This window comes from Ixodes scapularis, unplaced genomic scaffold (assembly GCF_016920785.2).
Source record: "Ixodes scapularis isolate PalLabHiFi unplaced genomic scaffold, ASM1692078v2 PGA_scaffold3__209_contigs__length_174095766, whole genome shotgun sequence".
In the NCBI taxonomy this organism is placed as follows: Eukaryota; Metazoa; Arthropoda; class Arachnida; order Ixodida; family Ixodidae; genus Ixodes; species Ixodes scapularis.
In genome coordinates, this window is record NW_024609868.1 from 13,551,502 (window position 1) to 13,571,275 (window position 19,774).

At 44.6% G+C, this 19,774-nt stretch overlaps 1 protein-coding gene across 1 annotated transcript; it reads left to right on the forward strand.

Moving 5' to 3' along the window:
- Positions 1 to 16,007: 16,007 nt before the first annotated feature.
- On the forward strand, positions 16,008 to 18,248 carry LOC121046860. Its single transcript, XM_040501548.1, has 2 exons — positions 16,008 to 16,019; positions 17,298 to 18,248. The coding sequence occupies exons 1-2, from the start codon at positions 16,008 to 16,010 to the stop codon at positions 18,246 to 18,248; spliced, it is 963 nt and encodes a 320-aa protein (XP_040357482.1).
- Positions 18,249 to 19,774: the final 1,526 nt, after the last annotated feature.

Here is a 19,774-nt window from a genome sequence, read left to right on the forward strand (position 1 = left end):
TGCTGTCCTCGCTGTAGATTCTTAAAAAAAATGTACAGGATTTTATTTAGAAACTTAGTTGAATTGTTAGCGCAGCTTATGGTATTTAAGTCAAATGAGTTCATATAACTAGTCTAGCGAATAAAAGAAATTATCTAAAATCATCAGTCAAATCCCCCCTAACACAATGCAGACTTCAGATACGCTAAATCTTGATTCTGCGTCGTTTTTCCATGTTGATTTCACCTAAAGCTGTTGTACAAGACAGAGTAAAAAAGTAACCGTCATTTATTTTCTATTTCCGTGTTATCATAATAATCATTAAAATCCCTTTATTACTTTTAAACATAGTCCTCTCCTCGCTCGACACATGTACGCGAACGCTTCACCCATGCATAGATGCCACAGGAAAAAAAAAAAAAAAGCTTGTGGCTGACTCTGGAGCCAGGAATGCACCACCGCTTTCAGGTTATCAACAGTACCAAACTTCACAAAACAGAGCCTCCTTGAGGGGTCCTAATAGGTAAAAAAAGACACCCAGTGCAAGGTCAGGCGAGTATGCAGGGCGCGGAATACACTCAAACCCCAGTCCTTTGGTTGTTTTTTTTCTGCTGTCGTACGTGCCGTGTGAGGGCGCGCATTGTCGTGCTGCAACACCACCCTTTAACTGAGCAATCCCGACGCTTTGACCTGATTGCAAGTCTCAAGTGGTGCTCAAGCAGGTTGCAGTATGATGCACTATTCACAGTGAGTCCCTTGGGCGTGTACTGTTTGTCTATTCGGCCTTTATGGTCCCAAACGACCGTGAGCATTCGCTTGCCCACCGTTGGTGCTGTCTTGAACTTCTTCGACTTTGGGCACGTTATGTGTCGCCACTCTTTGCTTGCTCTCTTTGTCTCTGGCTGGGCATTGTGTACCCAGCATTCATCACCGGTGACAATGCGTCAAAGAAAATAATCTCACTCGGCTTCGTAGCGTACCCACCTGGCAGATACTTTGTGGTACTGCAGAAAATCATGAACGATATGGTGCGTCGAGCCGTGACTAATATTCAATTCTTCAGCCACTTCATCGATGGTAACACGCCGGTTCGCGTGTATGAGCAGTTGCAAAAGCAGAGATTGCGTCCGGCGTCGTTGAAATGGGAGCCCGGCGGGAGCGAGGTGCGTCCATCGAAATGGACGCTCCACTTTGAAACTTTTTGTGCAACTCGTACACTTGCCGAAGCGATACACAGGCGTCTCCGCACTGCTTCAGCGTCCTGCGATGAATATCCGCAGGTTTTTCGCCCTGTGCGCCCGAAATCGGATAACCGAACGCTGCTCCTTCCTGGTGCATGCTAATATAGGGGCGGCCATTTTAAAAGTTCTGTGGTAACGTGACATTTCTCATTAAGTCGCCAGGCCGGCGTGCACAGATCCCTCCTGTGGTAGATCAAAACATATTTGCAGCACAGCAGTCTATCACTAGATCTGATTTTCTCATGGCTAAATTGCCATTACATTTTTACTCTGCCTCATATTATAACTTCGCTTTAATTAAAGTGACATATTAAAAACTCACCGTCGTTACTTTAGATAAAAAAGGGCTGTATATCTTTATGTTTAGATAATAAAATCAACCTTTGCCCAAAAGATCAAGCAATGTTTAGCCAATAAAAGCTGTCCAAAGAAGCAACAAAAAGTTACATTTGTTTCATAAATTTTCAGACAAGTAGGTGGAAAAATTGACTGTTTGGAGATGGCGTTCTATATAATGGCTACGACGGCGTAGTTTGGCCATTGTAGTACGACAAATAACATACATTATTTAACAGAAATTAGTAGAGCCCTGCGTGAATAACGGTTTGATCATCCGCATCTGACCCGCATCCGCACACTTTGTATCCGCACCCGGACAGCATCAGTAATGTCCTTATAATATTGAAAGAGCATCCGATCTTCATGCGCATACTTTGTATGTGCATCCGAACTGCATCCACAAAGCTTGGAACCGCATCCGACCCCCAATTCGCACATTTATTTTAAATATTATAATCAAAAGTGAAATAAAAACAGAAAGAAATATCTGGATGGTATTTTATAAGCCGTTTTCTTATCTTTGCCTAGCTCTACGAGCCGAAATCCGGCGAAAGTCATTTTATTATATTTTGTTTTATTATACCTATAATGTACGTGATCATTCTTTCAGAGACACTTCGCGTCGCTGGAAGTGAGGACGAAAGCATACGATGATCTGATTAAAGACGTCACAGACATGTCGAGCTTGAACGCAAGTATTCCCCCCGGCACTACGGGTGACGCAGTTTGAGCGAAAGGCCCGCTGGACCCACGACATGGAAGCATAGCCTTGACAAGACACCATGATTGAGCTGGACCTAGAGCGAAATCAATATGGCAGCTGGTCAACTTCGCGGTAGCTGCCATTTTTGAAAAATTGTTTTCAAGCACCTTACTGGTACGCTTTGTTTATTATTTTTTTCTTTTGTTTTAGTGTCAAAAGCCTGATACAAGAACCAGGAAATATTTTCTCAAGACAAGCCCCCCTGGACTTTTGCCCTGAGCGAGATGTTACATGGATCCCGCACGAAACTTGCGTGGCACTGCTTCTGGTACTTTTTGAGTCGCAAGTTCATCTACCAGTAGGCAAAGTATACCTTGCAATTAGTTAAGCGGTTGAAAGTCTGGCTCGGTTGGTCCATGCAGCGGATACAGGAGGTACTAGTTCTACCAAGAAAGCGTCGGTCCCTCTAAGAATTTCATAATTCCTACCGCAGTCGCTATTTAGTTATTGTTATTTATTCGAACATTTGTTGAATTGTGAGCACGATAGCTATGGCATTGCGGAAAATTTAGCAATGAGGAAGTTAGGATACACACTGCACTCTAAAGAAAATTATCCGTTCTGGAAAGGTTCTTTGACGCTTCATTAACTCTTAGGTCCGTAAAGAACGGCTTCACCCCAAGCACTATCGACCCCTGGTGCACGAGAAAGGCGATTGGGCGATAAAGACCTCCTTTGCATAAAAAAATGAGCTTGAAAAGAAAACAAAAAGAAAGAAAACCTTATTGGTTGTCTCTGTTTTTACGAAGAACCTCATTAGGGGTATAAAATAACTTTATAGGTTTAAAAATATAGAAACGCTGATGAACCCCTAAGAGGTAGTATACGACCAGATTTTTTTAGAGCGTGGAAGAGCACACGTGAGGGAAACGTTTCACCACTCTTTGAAGTATGAATTAAATGGGCAATACAAAGTCGACTCGCGGTTGTTTCTTAGTGTTATTGTTGTCCCTTAATTTGTTTTTCATCCTAAATTGAATCGTGTCGGTCGTCAAAAATAGTTTAAAAAATTCCACGATGTTCACGAACGATGGCAATGCAGCACACATTCCAAAAAGCCTTTGTTATGTTTGCCACGGCAGACGGAAACAGTGGTCAAAGACGCCGGGGGCCCGACAACGGCCATCACACCGATTGCACTCGAAGACAGGCTTTTAATTCGCAAAATAAAGATTAAGAAATCGATTTTGTAGAACCCTTTGTGCGGACTGAAAGGAAACACCGAGGCGTCGCGTGATCTGATTTTCATGATCGAAATATTTTTTTTGACAGAAACAGGAAATGAACAATGTCTCCAGACGTTTGCCAGCACCGAGTAGGCGTCACTAAAACGTGCCTGCACGATTGTCAAAGAAACTTTTTTAATGAAAGTGCACAATAGTTTGAGGTTTAGTTTTTGGGAAGCTTAGAAAGTACAGTCCAGGTTCAGGAATTAAGTCTCAGGGTCGATATTTAATTTCGGATATACGTTGTAGAAGCATTATATATCTGGAAATTATTTCAACATGCTCGTCAACACGGCTATTATGTGCAACCAGTGTGTTTGAGGTTTTTTTTATTTAGAGTTAATGTATAGCTCAGCACTCACTTTGTTATGCAGAGAGGTATGCATATCAAAACATGTTGTTTTTGGCAGTTCCATCCGCCCGTGAATTCAGCGGATACTGATTCGCGATATAAAATGACATCGTCCTATAATAAAGCGCGGATGAACAAACCAACAACAAAGTCATCTCGAAGCACTAATGCATGGTAAATTAAGCATATATTCAGTGCTAGAGCATAGCCACATCTACGGGTTCATTTACCTCAGCGCTAAATGTGTACTGAAAATCGAAAGACATTTGGAAATAATACAAGTTACTGTCTGGAGCTCTATCCTCCTGTGGATACGTGGGTAGTGATCCCCTTTGCTTCATGACACCGCCGAATGCAGTCAGCGCGTGGCAGCAATATAGCGGCAATTAGGCATACCTTTCTACTTTTCTATCCTAAATGCCAGAGAAAAGCCACATCGCATCTGGCAGTTAGCCACGCACACTGTCGTCTCCTTGTTTTCTCTGGAGTCTGCGTCGCGTTTCCCAATTGTCGGCGTGACATGTCACAGAAGGTCCCAATGCATTTGTCTTCATAAGCATCCGGCTGGCCATCGACCTCGACCGCTGGAATTCCCGTCTGCCTGCCGTTTTTTTGTCATCATGCCTCCAAGTATAATTGCTCCGCAGCATGATTCGGAGCAAGTATACTTGGAGGCAACTATGCTCATGCATGACCATGGTTGACGGGACGAATAGCTCACTAATTGAACACACTTAACAGACACTTAATTTATTTATACATTTATGATGGAATCTTATTTATTAATATTCGAAGCAATTAGTTGACTTCTCAATAAATAAGAAGTGTCTATGTCTATTCTAAGTCAAATGAAAACTTCTGAAATTGGGAGATCGTGAATTTTTTTCTAGGTATGCCTTATGTCTTGCATTTTGAATAACCCTTGTGATAACTTCTTTTGAATGAGAACCTTGTTGTGCCAAATAACGCATATTGTCCAATGAAATAATATGAGGATCATACGATAGTTTATAAGAAGTTATAAGAAACGGGTAAGAAATATCTTATAACTTATAAATTTATATTTTTCGTTCTTATAAGATTTTGTTTGGTCTTATTTAGTTATATACGTTTATTAGACCATGAAAATTTGTATACATACAAGACTAAGAAATTGCTTATGTGTAACATCACATACCTGAAACGGCTCCAGAACTGAAAACGTAGCGCGCCTAATACCATTGTTACACGGGCACATTTAACCGCAGTTAACTCGGTTTTAACTGCTGTTACGTGCCATCACAGTTACCGCACTACACTCTCGGATAGCTAATTCAGAAGATGTTAAGAGTGCGCCTGCTCTGCTTTGATGAATACTCAGGACGCTTAAGCGCAGGTGTGCCCACAGCTTTGACTGCATAGCCACAAAATGTCCTCAAGTATCGTGTGCAAACTGGGGCTTAGCGTAACTTAGTTAATTGTGCCCGTGTAACAAGGATATAAAATGAATAACACGGAATACTATGCCGCTCCTTCGGCCTTCACGTATTTCAGTAGATCGCGATAATTTTAAATATAATGAACAAGTAATCTCTTATACGAGGTACACTTCTCACTTTGATTCCTAATGCAAAATTATGCCTTTGCTTCATCCTTCGTGAAGTAAAAAATAATAACCACAAAATAGATTAGTTATGCCGCATACGTTTACATGATAAACTGATTTTATCCGAAAATCAAAATCAACGAGCATGTCATTGACTTTCCGTAGTCCTCTCCCCATTTGCTCATTTGCTGTTCTTCGCCTGCTTTAACTGCAAATCTGACGTATGTCAACAGTTGTTGATTTGACAAAAAATAAATATTCTGGTGAAAGAACTGCAAATTTGTAGATTTTGAAATTTACAATTTGTTTGCAATTTTACAAAATTAGAGAATTTTCGCTGAAGAAAAGTGGAAAAAAATATGCTGACGTGCTAAAAGTGGATGCGACTTTAACACGTTTTAATAGAAAAGGCGTTTTGCATCGGCTTCGTTTATAATATAAACGAAGCCGATGCAATTTATTTTTTGTCAAATCAACAACTGTTGACATACGTCAGATTTGCAGTTAAAGCTGGCGAAGAACAGCAACTTTATATAGTCACATTTGTTACGCAACACTGTTTAATTAATCTTAACGTAGGACTTCAGACCTATCAATAGGCTGCGATCGATCAATATACCTGTCGTTCTGACTACCCGAGTAAGCTTGCTCATGATAGAGCCAATACCTATAAAATGTTAGTGTATAATGACAGAATCGAAAACGTGAGTTTGGCTCCATAGAAAGCAGATAAGTTCAATCCACGCGGCTAAGCTTAATCTTTAGAATTACCGTGATTAGAGCCGCCGTGACTAAGGTACCGTACGAACCTGAGGGACGAGCTTAAAGGATTAATTATCCCTACATCTTTCCTAAGTAAGGTACTTTTGGAAAACCCGTATCTGAGTTGGAGACGTAATTAGGTACATCATACTTTGGTGTGCAGCGTATTACGAGACGTCTCCCTAATTGCAACCCCGACTCCAACGCGAACGGACTACCTGGTCCACAAGCACTCGGACAGTGCTGCTCATTGCCACCAGAGATAACATAAGCTAAAAGGTAAACAAAAACATGTGCTAAAATTAACTGTACACGTTGGTTTTATATGTTTTGTGCGTGTGTGTCGGCATGTGTGTGTGCATGTGTGTTTCGTTTCTTGGCAAAAGAAGTCCACCAGGTCTAAGCTCGGGTCGCAGTTGGCTCTGGGTCGGTGGGGCGTTCCTCCCGTTCGTCTTCAGAGAACTCTCGCACTAATTAGTGGATCGATTTTGGCCAGCAAAGGCTTAAGCTATGACCTAGACACGTAGGCCACTGCGCCAGTGGCCAAACAAAAAGGTATGACAAAAACAAGCTACAAAAAAACAGGAAAAGCAAAAAGGTGGCTGCTGTGATAGTGGACGCAAATAGAGACTAACGGTCCCGCGGCCACGTCCCAGGATGTCGCATGTGGCACTTGGTTGTTGCGTATCTGGATACACAATGAAATATTTACGAATAATGGCAATACTTGACCTCTTCGTGTGCCTGTCCCGTTGCGTCACCGCGTGGGCATAGGTCAGGGTTTATAATAGGGTGGCAAAGGAATCCATGGGGACGAAAAAACAATATGAGTGATGGTTGGGGAGGGGTGCAGAAGAGATTAAGAAAAGGAGAGTAAATTACAAAGCGAATTAGGGGAAGGAGGAAAGGTTCAAGACTAAGAAGGAAAGAAATTTGGAATGACGGCACGGTCCTTCCTCTTTACGTCGCACGTTTTAGCAGCCATTACGAGTTTCCAATAGCCTACGCAAGCGGTTTACGCACGCAAGAATATACCGTGCTTGCCATTGCGCATGCGACGCATGCTAGTGTAGGTACGCATCTTAAGTACGTACATGGTAACGTAGGCTGTTTTTCTGGTTTAGAGTGCAAAAGTTACAGGAAACTAAAGCGGTTCTGTATTTAAAAAAAACAACACTTAATTTGTCTTTATTTCGCCTCCAGGATTACGAATAGGAAACATATATTTCCTATTGATGCCCCAAGTAGCCTCAACAGCGATTTCAAAACAGCGCTGAAACTCCTCTTTCCAGTCGTGTTCGGTGCGAGATGGGAACCGTGACGTATTTTGCAGAGATCTCAACATTCCCGCACTAATACCCGAGCACTCAAGAGCGCTGCACGCGTTCCAACACAGGCGGCACGCGCAAAGCAGCTGAAACCTCTGGGTGTGACGTCAAACCCAGCCGTTGGTTTTTCGGTTTTTCTCGAGTATATTTTTATATTTGGTTCAAATGTTAGTGATATTCAAATTCACAAGACAAAATACGATTTAATTTACCTCTATCTCGTTTTTTTTTTTCTTTTTTAATGCGATAGCATTATTAAGCTACTTATCACAGTTTGCTGCCTAGGAATTTGGCCTCTTATAAGAAGGGGGGGGGGGGGGAGGGTTCCTGGTTCCCCGCCAAGTTTAGCGGAAAACTGACGTCACGTGACCTTTGCACAAATTCAGGTTCCCCGCTAAATTTAGCGGAAACATTGACGTCATGGGACCTATGCATAAATTCAGGTTCCTCGCTAAATTTAGCGAAAAAATTGACGTGACGGGAATTATGCACCAATTCAGTTTTCTTTCTAAATTTATAGAAAAAATTGATCTCACGGGACCTACAGACAAATTCAGGTTCCCCCTCCTAAATACAGCGGGGAACCTGAACTGGTGCATAGGTCACTTGACGAATGCTATCGCAATTCATAGACAACCAACAATGGTGGTTTCTGCCGTTTTTTTAAACCTTTTCAAAATTTCTTTTTTTAAGCACGTTTTGGTGCCACCTTTGTTGCTGTACAGCAGTAGTTTGCGGACATTTGTGCAACGTTCCCGTTTCTGTGCACGATTAGTTTCTTTTTTGTTTTTCAACAATACACCCCGTTGCGCCCCACAAGATGCTTGCGTTGGTGTAAAAACTAGTGTCACTGGATAGGACTTCAGAGTGCAGCGATCAAGACAAAAGAGTGGCCACGCTGCGCAAAATACGCCTTGAATCGTCCAGCGCCCGAGACGACAAGCTGTGTTGCTGTGTGAAGCGAGCGGCTTGTGTTTACGGATCGTCATGTTTCGTATATTTGATAAATTTGTTTAAAAAAATGTAGGAATTTTCGTTAGAAGTATCAAGAACTGTGAGCAAGCACAGTTTCGTGCCATTACAAGTTTTTAGAGACTCCACGGACGCTAATGCAATTACTGAAAAGGTTCAGGCGAGCTGGAAAAGAGTGACAATAATAATCCCAACCAGGAAAAAACACCAACACACGAAACCATCCTTGTCCTGGTATCGAACCAGAGACCTCTACATTTCCAATGGAGAGGTCTACCAACTGAGCTAACCAGGAATTAGTCGTCAGTCAAGAAAATCAGCTGCCAACAGTCTGACACCAACAAGGGTGAACGGCCTGCAATTTAAAGGGATGATGATAATGCAATTACTGCAAAGATGCAAGTGTGGTGGACAAGAATGACAAAACTAATCTCTTAGGAGGGGGAACAAGGTTGACAAGGGACAAACACAAATCTCCAAACCCAGCTGGGTGGTGCGCGACCGAAAAAATCTCCGTGGTCCTAGTATTGAACGAAAGACCTCTCGATTTCCATTGGAGCGCTTTACCAACTGAGCTAACAAGGAGTTAGACGTGAGTAGAGCGAACGGGTTAACTTTTATCAGCTGCCACCAGTCTGACGCCAACAAGGGTAAACGGCCTGCATTTTAAGCTTATGGTGATAATGCAATTACTAGAAAGGTACAAGCGAGCTGGATAAGAATGCCAATAATAAACCCTGAAGAGGGGTCGAATTTTTTCGGTCACTCACCAGTCACATGTGTTCGAAGACTTGTTTTGCTCCTTTTTCCCCCTTGTTCCCCTTCTCCACGGACGCCGGGAAGCGTACTCGTTCGCGGGATGTGTTTGACGTAACGGCTGAACAAAAGCGTATCTACGCTAACAAGAAACTAGTTGTATGTGATGTGTCCTGGAGTGCTGTAACTTTGGAGCTTAATTATTTCTTTTTTTTTTCGTCTCGCACCGGGGGGGGGGGGGGGGGGGGGGGGGGAGGGGGGCTGTTGGTCGATCTGAACAGCCCGGTCGCAGGCCTGGGTTGTCCGGCTGCTGTTTTGCGGTGCTTCGTAAAACGAGGACGGCTCAAGGGCGTGTTAGTGTTGACATCGGGAGTTCGTGATTTGCATTCAACGACCCGAAGATTGCGGAATACAACCACCGTGGGTACAGCCTTCATTCCACGCGTTAAGCATTATTCGGTGTTTTGCAATAGCTCCAGCAGAGTGTGGTGCTAGGGCTTGTCTGTTCCAAATGTGGCGACTATTTTCACCTCGTTGCAGTGTTCGTGGAATCTAGCAAATCTGGGGACGATTATTATTTGGCTGTAGAGCTTGTGTATTGCAAGTGTGGTCACTATAGTGGTCGTGGTAGCCCTTCTTTGCTGCGAATGTGCTGGATACTTTAGATTTTGTGAAATTGCACTCGATGGTATCCGTTCTTTCAATCATGTGGCAAGAGTACTTATCCCAAATATCTTTACAGTCAGTAAACATTTTATGCTTTCGGAAAGGCTACCAGTTTGAGTGATATTTCTTTGGCTGTATTCAACTAATGATATGATCAGTTGAGTGAGCGCATCATTATTTACAATTTTGTTTAGGGAAACTCACTGACGATTTTGTAGCAGAACAGTTCTTGTAGTCGCCTGACGGGTGATCATTGTCTTAATCCGTTACAAATTATCACAGGCAAATACAATTCTATAAAAGTGCAAAGTTGAACCAAGATTGCTGAACTTTCTCCCGTGCTTCCCTTGGTTGTCACTGATATGCAGCTTGAGTGTCACTTCAAATGGTTAGGGTGCAAGTAACGTTTACACCTGAATCACTAGTTACGAAGCATGCATCTAGAGTTTCTTAGAATAATTTGTTTTTTTTTTATTTCTCTTCGGAACTGTTCAGAGGTATTCTCACCCGGTGGTGACATTGCTTCCTAGTGGCACTCCTCACTTGCAGTGATTTCCAGGTATGTGCCTCGTTGCGACGTCGAGGGGGGGGGGGGGGGGGGGCGTTTACAGTTCTTTCTTGGCAGGCTCCTTCCGAAGCGCTTTCAGTGGCCACTGGAATGTCTTCCACCATCACGACACCTTGCCGCTCTACCTCATCCACCACCATTATGATGTCGGACCGCGCTGTAGCAAAAGAGGTCCACGGTTAGTGTTATTGCCTTTACCTTCAAAGAGGCTTATGCTGCCCTGTCCCCTGCAAGTCGAAATTAGAGTAAGGGAGGAAATCAGTATAAGTAGTCATGTCACCCCTCGACGTGTAATTTCATAACTTTCTAACCTTCGTATCGACCCACTTCTCACCCCTGGGATTATGCGACTTTATTTTTTTCTCACACTCAGTTCACTGTGGCTAACAACCATAAGTCGAACTGTATTATAGCGTTACACCTGGGCTCCACAGGGGTTATTGCTGGGTTCATTAATGCTTCTTAGTTTCAATAACGATTTACCTAATTCACTGAATTGTACTATTTGCCTCTTCGCTGATGATTGTGTCTTAGATCGCAAAATTACTTTGTCTAATGACCATCTGCATCTTTAGTGTCACCTCGAACTAATTGATGTACGGTGCTCTTAATGGCTAATGTCATTAAATATGTCAAAATGTAAAGTAATTTGCTTTTCTTAGAAATGTGTAACATATTTTTCACATTCTATTAGCTCTGAACTGACCTGCCTTGCCCTATTTTTGTGTAACACTGACTATCGACTTAACCTCGAACAAATACATGTAAACAATCACAGCAGATGCTGATTTATTCAAAGACTTGATGCAGCTTCGGGTAGACCAAAATAAATCTGAACCTTCCATCTCCGAAAAATGGCATACGAGGCATATGTTCGACCTAAATTGGAGTATGCCGCTGCAATTTGGAGATCTCATGATATTTATATATTTAATTATATTGAGTTAGTTTTAAATCGCGTGGACAGATTCATTTCAATGACCGAACAACTATTGCCTCTGCTCTGATAGGCCAGCTTGATATTCAAACTTTGAAATTGCGCCATAGGATTTTGTGTTTAAACATATTTCATAAATTTATGATCCTCCAATGCTTCCTAACTCACTACTTTCTCTTAGCAGAAAATAGTCACAACTTATCCGCTATCTCGAATCATTAGTTCTATAACTACTTTATTTTCCCACAGACCATCGCAGACAGGAATGGCCTGTCACCTGACATTGTAGCCATAGGCTTAAACACGAAATCGAATATATGTGGTTGTGCTACTCTAAAGAGAACGCGGAGAGGAAGGTATACTCAGTGTAATTGTGTATTCCTTATATTTTCCATTTTGTGTATAGCTCATTGCGCTCGGGAGCGCCCCCATTTTCTTGGATACTTCCTGCCATAGACGACCCTGTCTTGTTCTGCAACGCCTTGTTTAAAGATTTCAAGACTTGTGCCTATCTTGAATACTGTACTCAGGATTGCTGTATTTTAAATATTTTCGATTGTAATTTGGTATCGTGCAAATACATTTGATCGAGAGTACTTGCAACACTTGCTTAATTACATTTCTCGGTATCTTGTACTTGTACTAAAATATCTAGTTTTTTTGTTTTTTTTTATCTTTGAGAACGTTTCGTGGGAATGGGCCATTTTAGAAAATCAACAATTCAAAAGGTTCTGGTATGAAAATCCAGAAACACGTGTATGCCCAAGCCTGTGCGGGCCCTCACTCGAGATTCGGCTCCCCCAACGTCTCTTTGGTTCCTATTGTAGCTTATCTTTTGCATCCAAGTTCGTTCTAAGACGCTTTTTCTCTCTCCTTCCTAATCCGCGCTATGTTTCATTCTCGGAATCCTCCAACTCCGTTTTATGCTTGGTGGCGCCAGTTATTTCTAAAACGGTGGTGCTGGGCGGGGTTTTCCAGAGCGCGCCGCCGTCGGTTGATCATCAGCGCCACCGTGGCCAAATTAGGCAACACTGGAACGGCTAAAATCGGCAACGCCACCGGCGTACCCTCGCGAGATCACGTTATTACCAACTCGGAGTATTGTGTTGTCGCGCACTACATCGCCGACTGCTTTAGAAATATACCAAACGTTAAATATATTACCATGTATGGATGTGAGGTTGTATGGTTCTAGCATTAGGGTTTTGGTAGGTGCCTTCCTCGATATGTTGATACAACCCAAACCGGGAACTAACAGAGCAAAATTTAACGTCCTGATTTTACGGCCAAATGTAAGTAAAAGCAAGCAGACAAGGGTAGTTTTCGTTTTCTTTTTTTTTACGCTGTTCGCACCCGCTTTAAAATTACAAAAGCGAAGACTTCGTCGAGCTTCCTTCCTCTCCAAAAGCGGAACTAAAGGCCCTCCCCCCCCCCCCCCCTCTCACCTTCACCTACCCTTTTCTTCCAAGTAAACTCTTCCCGCATGAATAGCTGACCTCATTTTGAGGATTAGCTTGTTTCCCGTCGCTCCCTCGTCATATTAAAGAGGATTGTGCTGTCCAAGGATTGTGGTTTTTTCTTTTTCTTTTTTTTCTAGCAAGCTGGCTGTAGCTTGGAGGGTGTCGTACGCAGTTGCTTGTCGCAAGCTCAGACTTCTCGTCGACTGAATATGACATCCTCTTTTATATAGAACGCAAACAAACGCCGCACGAGTAACCTTTTTTCGTGGGGTAAGTACTTTTTTATTTCTTCAGTAGATTCTTTTCTTCCAGCGGGGACAAAGTTAGAACCGCATACATATCGGTCGAAATAGAGCCACCATCTTGGGCAGCTAGGCGATTGCACTAAAGCAGGGGTCTCAAACACGCGGCCCACGGGCCACATGCGGCCCGCCACTCGCTGGGACGTGGCCCGTAGGAAACCGGCTACGAGTCCTGTTCCCATGTCTTGAGCGCTAGAAATGGCACGCTCCATCGTGATCTCATCTCACCGATTTATTTTCGCTCGAAAAGTCGCTCCGCTCTTTTCACGTAATCACATATAGTTTTTGCTTATCTTTGCTCATTCGCACTTTGTTTCGCTCAATCTTTTACTTCCCAGCTTTTTGTAATGGCTACAATTCCGGTACTAGGCTGCAAAGGCGAGCTCTTGGTTGAAGGATACATCTCGAATGCGCAAACTGTAGGTCAGCAGAAGCAACTGCCGAAAATAAAGCTACGAGCTCGAGATTCTCGGCTCGTATGGGTGTTGTAATAGAAATCGTCAGGAAAGCAATTACTGTCAAATAACTGATTGATTTTAGAGACATGTTGAGCTTGGTTAATTCCTGGTAGAATTGAGCAACGGGAACGACAGTGTACTTGCTCTTTTGTTCTATAAAAATGCGATCACGTTGGCGGGCAGTGTCATTTTTATTATTGTCTTCACATCAGGTCAGGGCCCAGAGTAGTCTTATAGACGAATCAAAAGTAAAAATGGCACTGGAAAAAGTGAGTTTACAAAAAGCATAGAGCACGAGGTGTCTTCTATTTTAAATCTTTTGATATCCCCCCCCCCCCCGGTCTAGCTTTGGCCCCCGGCTATCGCACTGTCGGCTATCTGGCCCCCACACTCAAATGAGTTTGAGACCACTGCACTAAAGGCTCAAACGACAGTCCGCTCTACATCCGGCAAAGCAGGGGAAACGCTCACTTCGGTAACTACGCTCAAACGTCCACAAATCGCATTTCGATCAAGATTTGTCCACGCAGCAGAGAGCAATGAGAATGTCAAAGGACTGATCTGACTCTAGAGTGTCATAGCATCGAATTCAAAGACAACACAGTGCTTCGGGCACATTAATACCAACTGTCGAGTCAAATAGCACATTTAGGGATCCATCTCAAGTCAAAAAATGCCAACGGATTGCTGTATTGGCACGTTTTAAGGCATTTATTCATCTCCGACAGCTTTGTATTTTCCACGTCCTTGGCGGGAACCTGCGGAGCTTCACGCCTGCTGAGCTTTTGGGGTTGCGACACTCCGGTATGCGACTGTGTCTACAGCTTCGACGTTTGCTCTTCTGCGACATCCTATAGAAATTTTAAGAATAAAAGACCAAAAACGCACAAACCATCACCTTCGAAATGGTGCGTGAACAGCCCCACGAAATGGCAGGCTGGCGAAGGGGCCTTCCCAGTGTGGCAAATATTTTGAGTTAGATGGCGCAGAAAGCAAGCTATGAGCAAGATGAGCTTTCGAAAGGCAGATGTTCTTGCAAAGTTCTGTGCATTTCTGGATATGCATCAAGAGCTTAGCGAGATAAGTATGGAGAAAAAATAGAGAAATCGACAACCGCGAGAAGAGCAGTCCTTCTTCGTGTCCCTTTGTTTTTGAAGTTCAGTCATCTCTAAATGCAGTGTTTGGGTAACCTACTTAAATAAAGTGCAGCAAGTATTCCATGTGAGCACACCTTGTTATTTACTAATTCTTTGGAGTAATGCATTTAATTTTTTTTAACGTGAATTCGGGATATAGCGCCTACAGCGCTAAGTAAAACGATGCGTCAAAGGTGCGCAGTATAAAATCACTGTAAGACGTGCTTTTAAGCACTGGGACTATAGGAAGAATGATTTAAATTTTGCTTGTCTTTAAAATTATCACCTTGTAACATTTTGGCTTATGTAAATCATTCTGAGGTTACCTGGTTCACAAATTTTAAAATGTTTACTCGATCTGATAATAGTAGGAGTGTGCGAATGTTAATCGAATCAAAAAGCCGGGCGTAATTGATAACCTACCCGGTGCTAAGAAAACCCATTACATACCAGTTTTCTCTGCAATGTTGAAGCTGGAGACAACGCTAGGCTGTGAAGTTCTAAACAGTATTAACACACCTAAAAATACTAGTTAAAATTCAAAATTCAGTTCGCGTTTCGCGTGTTACGAAAAGATAGACATAATTTTTCACAATTTTCTGGTATACGTCCCGAACGACCGTACTGACCAAATTGTAGTTCGCGATGTTGGCTTTCTGGCATTTTTTAATATTTTCATAATTTCCATATAAGCAATTATTCTGGGGCGTGTGATCGGCGCCGGTGTCGTTATTCGAGATGCCTTTGTACAACCACCCGCCGCCTACAAGATGGTTTAAATTTCAAAACATCTAGTCAGTAATGTGACCCAGACTTGGAGGCGTAAAGATACACAATAATATTTGCTATCTGTTAGAAAATAAAACATACGACAACAAATATACATAAACAAAACGGTGGCATGCAAATAGCAGAAGGCCCAGAACGTATACCACTTTAAAACCAAAGCCAACAAACCTTGAACTTGTAATTGACTATTCAGACAGATATGAGTGCCCTAATTATTTGTTTCCCTGTCCGGCTTATGATGATTTTCGTTCCTAAAAAACAGCTAGTTCAGGGCTAACGGGTATAACTATGTGACAAGCAAGCTAGTTAAATTGTGTATCTTGATCTAGGTTTTCAAAGTTATATTTGAATCTGTCAGCGTGGAGTTGTATAATAAGGAGGAAACGAAATGACCACTAAGGTAAAAGAGGTTTACAAAAACGCCTTTTTTTTTATCTCGCGCTCTCGGCACCGGATACTCCCACCCTCATCTATACTCTTTTTCACCCCAACTTGTGCACCGGAGGCTCCACCTCTACAGGCCGCGCATTGGCCAGTCACCGTCGCACCACCACGAAGCGCTCCTCCGCCATTTTTGAAACAAATATAAACAAAAAAGTGTCTACAAAGAAAAAGTTCTATACGAGCGTCGTAATCGTGATAATCCAATCATCTTAAATAGGGCTTATGATGTAGCACGTTTTGAGCTATAATTTTTCATATGTCCAAATTTATTGGTGTGATTCTTTTTAAAATACGAATCGCACGCAGTCGCTGCGTGGTGACTGAGGCCCTACTGACTGCGTTCGTTTGTTCACGGAAGAGTGAGTCGTTCACAAACAGAATTGCTTTCTTAATAAATCCAGCACTCCCGACTTGGCTAACATATTTTCTCAAATAAAACAATTGTACCGTCAAACTGTCCACTTAAACGGCGCAAGACTTGCAGCCTGAGTGTCTATTTCTTTACTTCTGTTGAATTTACGAACGCGTCCGGTTAACTCGGTGACGTCATGTTGTTGTTGTATTCGGGGAATCGAATGCTCGACGCGCTCGGCCCGATTGCGTTCTTCTTCTTCTGCGTGTTCAGATATTTTTTACAACTTTATCGTTCTGTTTTATTATTCAGCGTATTTCCTTTGTGGATATCGTTGAGGTAGTTTCCATGGCTCCATCTCCACCGCCGTCGAGACGTAAGCCAGCCGCCACGACACCAGTAAATTTGTGGAAGAAGCATCGGCAAGGACGCAAGCTCTCGAGCGATTGCAAGCAGATGGTTCTTTCCGTGTACGCCAAGCTGCGAGAACAATACCCGGACAGGTTGAGGAACGACTTATACCAGCTGACGTCTGAGTATACTGGCGTCGGAGCACGGACAGTTGTTGCCATAAAGAAGGAAGCCATCACGAATTCCGGGCTCCTTCGAACTCCAACTGGTAAGCGCCCAAAGTCGGTTGGCACCCGTCGTCGCCTGGTCCAGTACGACTCTTTTGTGCTGTCTGCGTTGCGGTCCTGCGTGCACGGCTTCTTTCGAAGGAACGAAACCCCGACCGTCACGAAGATACGCGAAGCCCTCATTGAAGCGCTGAAGGATGATGAGGTCGCCGTGGAACCGAGTCCATCGACTGTGTACCGTCTTTTGCATGACATTGGGTTCGAGCTGCAGAAGAGGAGTCGCAACTCTCTTCTCATTGAGAAGGACGACATCCTTGTGTGGCGTGCGAAGTACCTCCGCTCGATCCTGAAGTTTCGAGCAGAGGGTAAGGCGATCTATTATCTCGACGAAACGTGGGTCAACGCCGGACACACCGTCAACAAGATCTGGGTCGACACGACGGTGCGTTCTGCCAGAGACGCAGGAAATCGCGGCCTCAACACCGGTCTCAAAAATCCATCTGGCAAAGGCAGCAGACTGATTGTCACTCACGTTGGGGGTGACCAAGGCTTTGTGGAAGGTTGCCTCGACATTTTTCATGGAGTGAAGTCGGGCGATTACCACGACGAGATGGATGGCAACAGGTTTGAACATTGGTTTGACTTGTTCCTGACCAAGGTAGAGCCAGGAAGCGTTATTGTAATGGATAACGCTTCCTACCACTCAAGACGCGTGGAGTGTGTCCCCACGAAATCTTCAACCAAGAGTGTCATCCAAGAATGGCTAAGCTCAAAGGGAATTGAGTGGGACAAAGACATGCTCAAGGTGGAACTAATTTCTTTAGTCTCCCAAGTGCGACACAAGTTCCTCAGCTACCGAGTGGACACACGTGCTGAAACTCTTGGGTGCACGGTTCTTAGGCTGCCCCCTTATCATTGTGAGCTGAATCCCATTGAGCTTATCTGGGGGCAAGTGAAGAATGAGGTTGCGCGAAGCAACTCGTCTTTCAAACTAAAAGATGTGAAGGTGCTTCTAGAGCAGGCAATCAAGAATGTCACGAAAGACAACTGGACCGCTGCTATACAGCATGTTCAGAAGATGGAAAAGCAGTTCTGGGAGAATGACAGCCTGTCGGACAGAGAGGTTGCACCAATCATCATCGAAATCAATGCCGGAGATGACAGCGACAACTCCTATGAAGATGAAAGCTGCGATGAAGTTGTCTCTGGATCAGGCCAGCCACACATTCCAGGTGTGGAGCCACTTAATATGTAAGCAGTGTGGCAAAGGCGGCTTCGGAAGCCCACTTGAAGCGTTCTCTGAAAACAAGGCGGCCTGCCTGTGTGGGCCGACTCTCGACATCTGGTATGCAACCCTGCCTCTCCGAGAACTGCTGCAGCAACACGACGAGGCGGATTCGGAGGCCCACTTGAAGCGTTCTCTGAAAACAAGGCGGCCTGCCTGTGTTGGCTGACTCTCGACATCTGGTATGCAACCCTGCCTCTCCGAGAACGGCTGCAGCAACACGACGAGGCGGATTCGGAGGCCCACTTGAAGCGTTCTCTGAAAACAAGGCGGCCTGCCTGTGTTGGCTGACTCTCGACATCTGGTATGCAACCCTGCCTCTCCGAGAACTGCTGCAGCAACACGACGAGGCGGCTTCGGAGGCCCACTTGAAGCGTTCTCTGAAAACAAGGCGGCCTGCCTGTGTTGGCTGACTCTCGACATCTGGTATGCAACCCTGCCTCTCCGAGAACTGCTGCAGCAACACGACGAGGCGGCTTCGGAGGCCCACTTGAAGAGTTCTCCGAAAACAAGGCGGCCTGCCTGTGTGGGCTGACTCCCGACATCGGGTATGCAACCCTGCCTCTCCGAGAACGGCTGTAGCGACACGACGAGGCGGCTTCGGAAGCCTACGTGAAGCCTTCTCTGAAAGCAAGGCGGCCTGTCTGTGTGGGCTGACTCCTGACATCTGGTATGCAACCCTGCCTCTCCGAGAACGGCTGCAGCAACACGACGAGGCGGCTTCGGAGGCCCACTTGAAGCCTTCTCTGAAAGCAAGGCGGCCTGTCTGTGTGGGCTGACTCCCGACATCTGGTATGCAACCCTGCCTCTCCGAGAACGGCTGCAGCAACACGACGAGGCGGATTCGGAGGCCCACTTGAAGCGTTCTCTGAAAACAAGGTGGCCTGCCTGTGTTGGCTGACTCTCGACATCTGGTATGCAACCCTGCCTCTCCGAGAACTGCTGCAGCAACACGACGAGGCGGCTTCGGAGGCCCACTTGAAGCGTTCTCTGAAAACAAGGCGGCCTGCCTGTGTTGGCTGACTCTCGACATCTGGTATGCAACCCTGCCTCTCCGAGAACTGCTGCAGCAACACGACGAGGCGGCTTCGGAGGCCCACTTGAAGAGTTCTCCGAAAACAAGGCGGCCTGCCTGTGTGGGCTGACTCCCGACATCTGGTATGCAACCCTGCCTCTCCGAGAACGGCTGCAGCAACACGACGAGGCGGATTCGGAGGCCCACTTGAAGCGTTCTCTGAAAACAAGGTGGCCTGCCTGTGTTGGCTGACTCTCGACATCTGGTATGCAACCCTGCCTCTCCGAGAACTGCTGCAGCAACACGACGAGGCGGCTTCGGAGGCCCACTTGAAGCGTTCTCTGAAAACAAGGCGGCCTGCCTGTGTTGGCTGACTCTCGACATCTGGTATGCAACCCTGCCTCTCCGAGAACTGCTGCAGCAACACGACGAGGCGGCTTCGGAGGCCCACTTGAAGCGTTCTCTGAAAACAAGGCGGCCT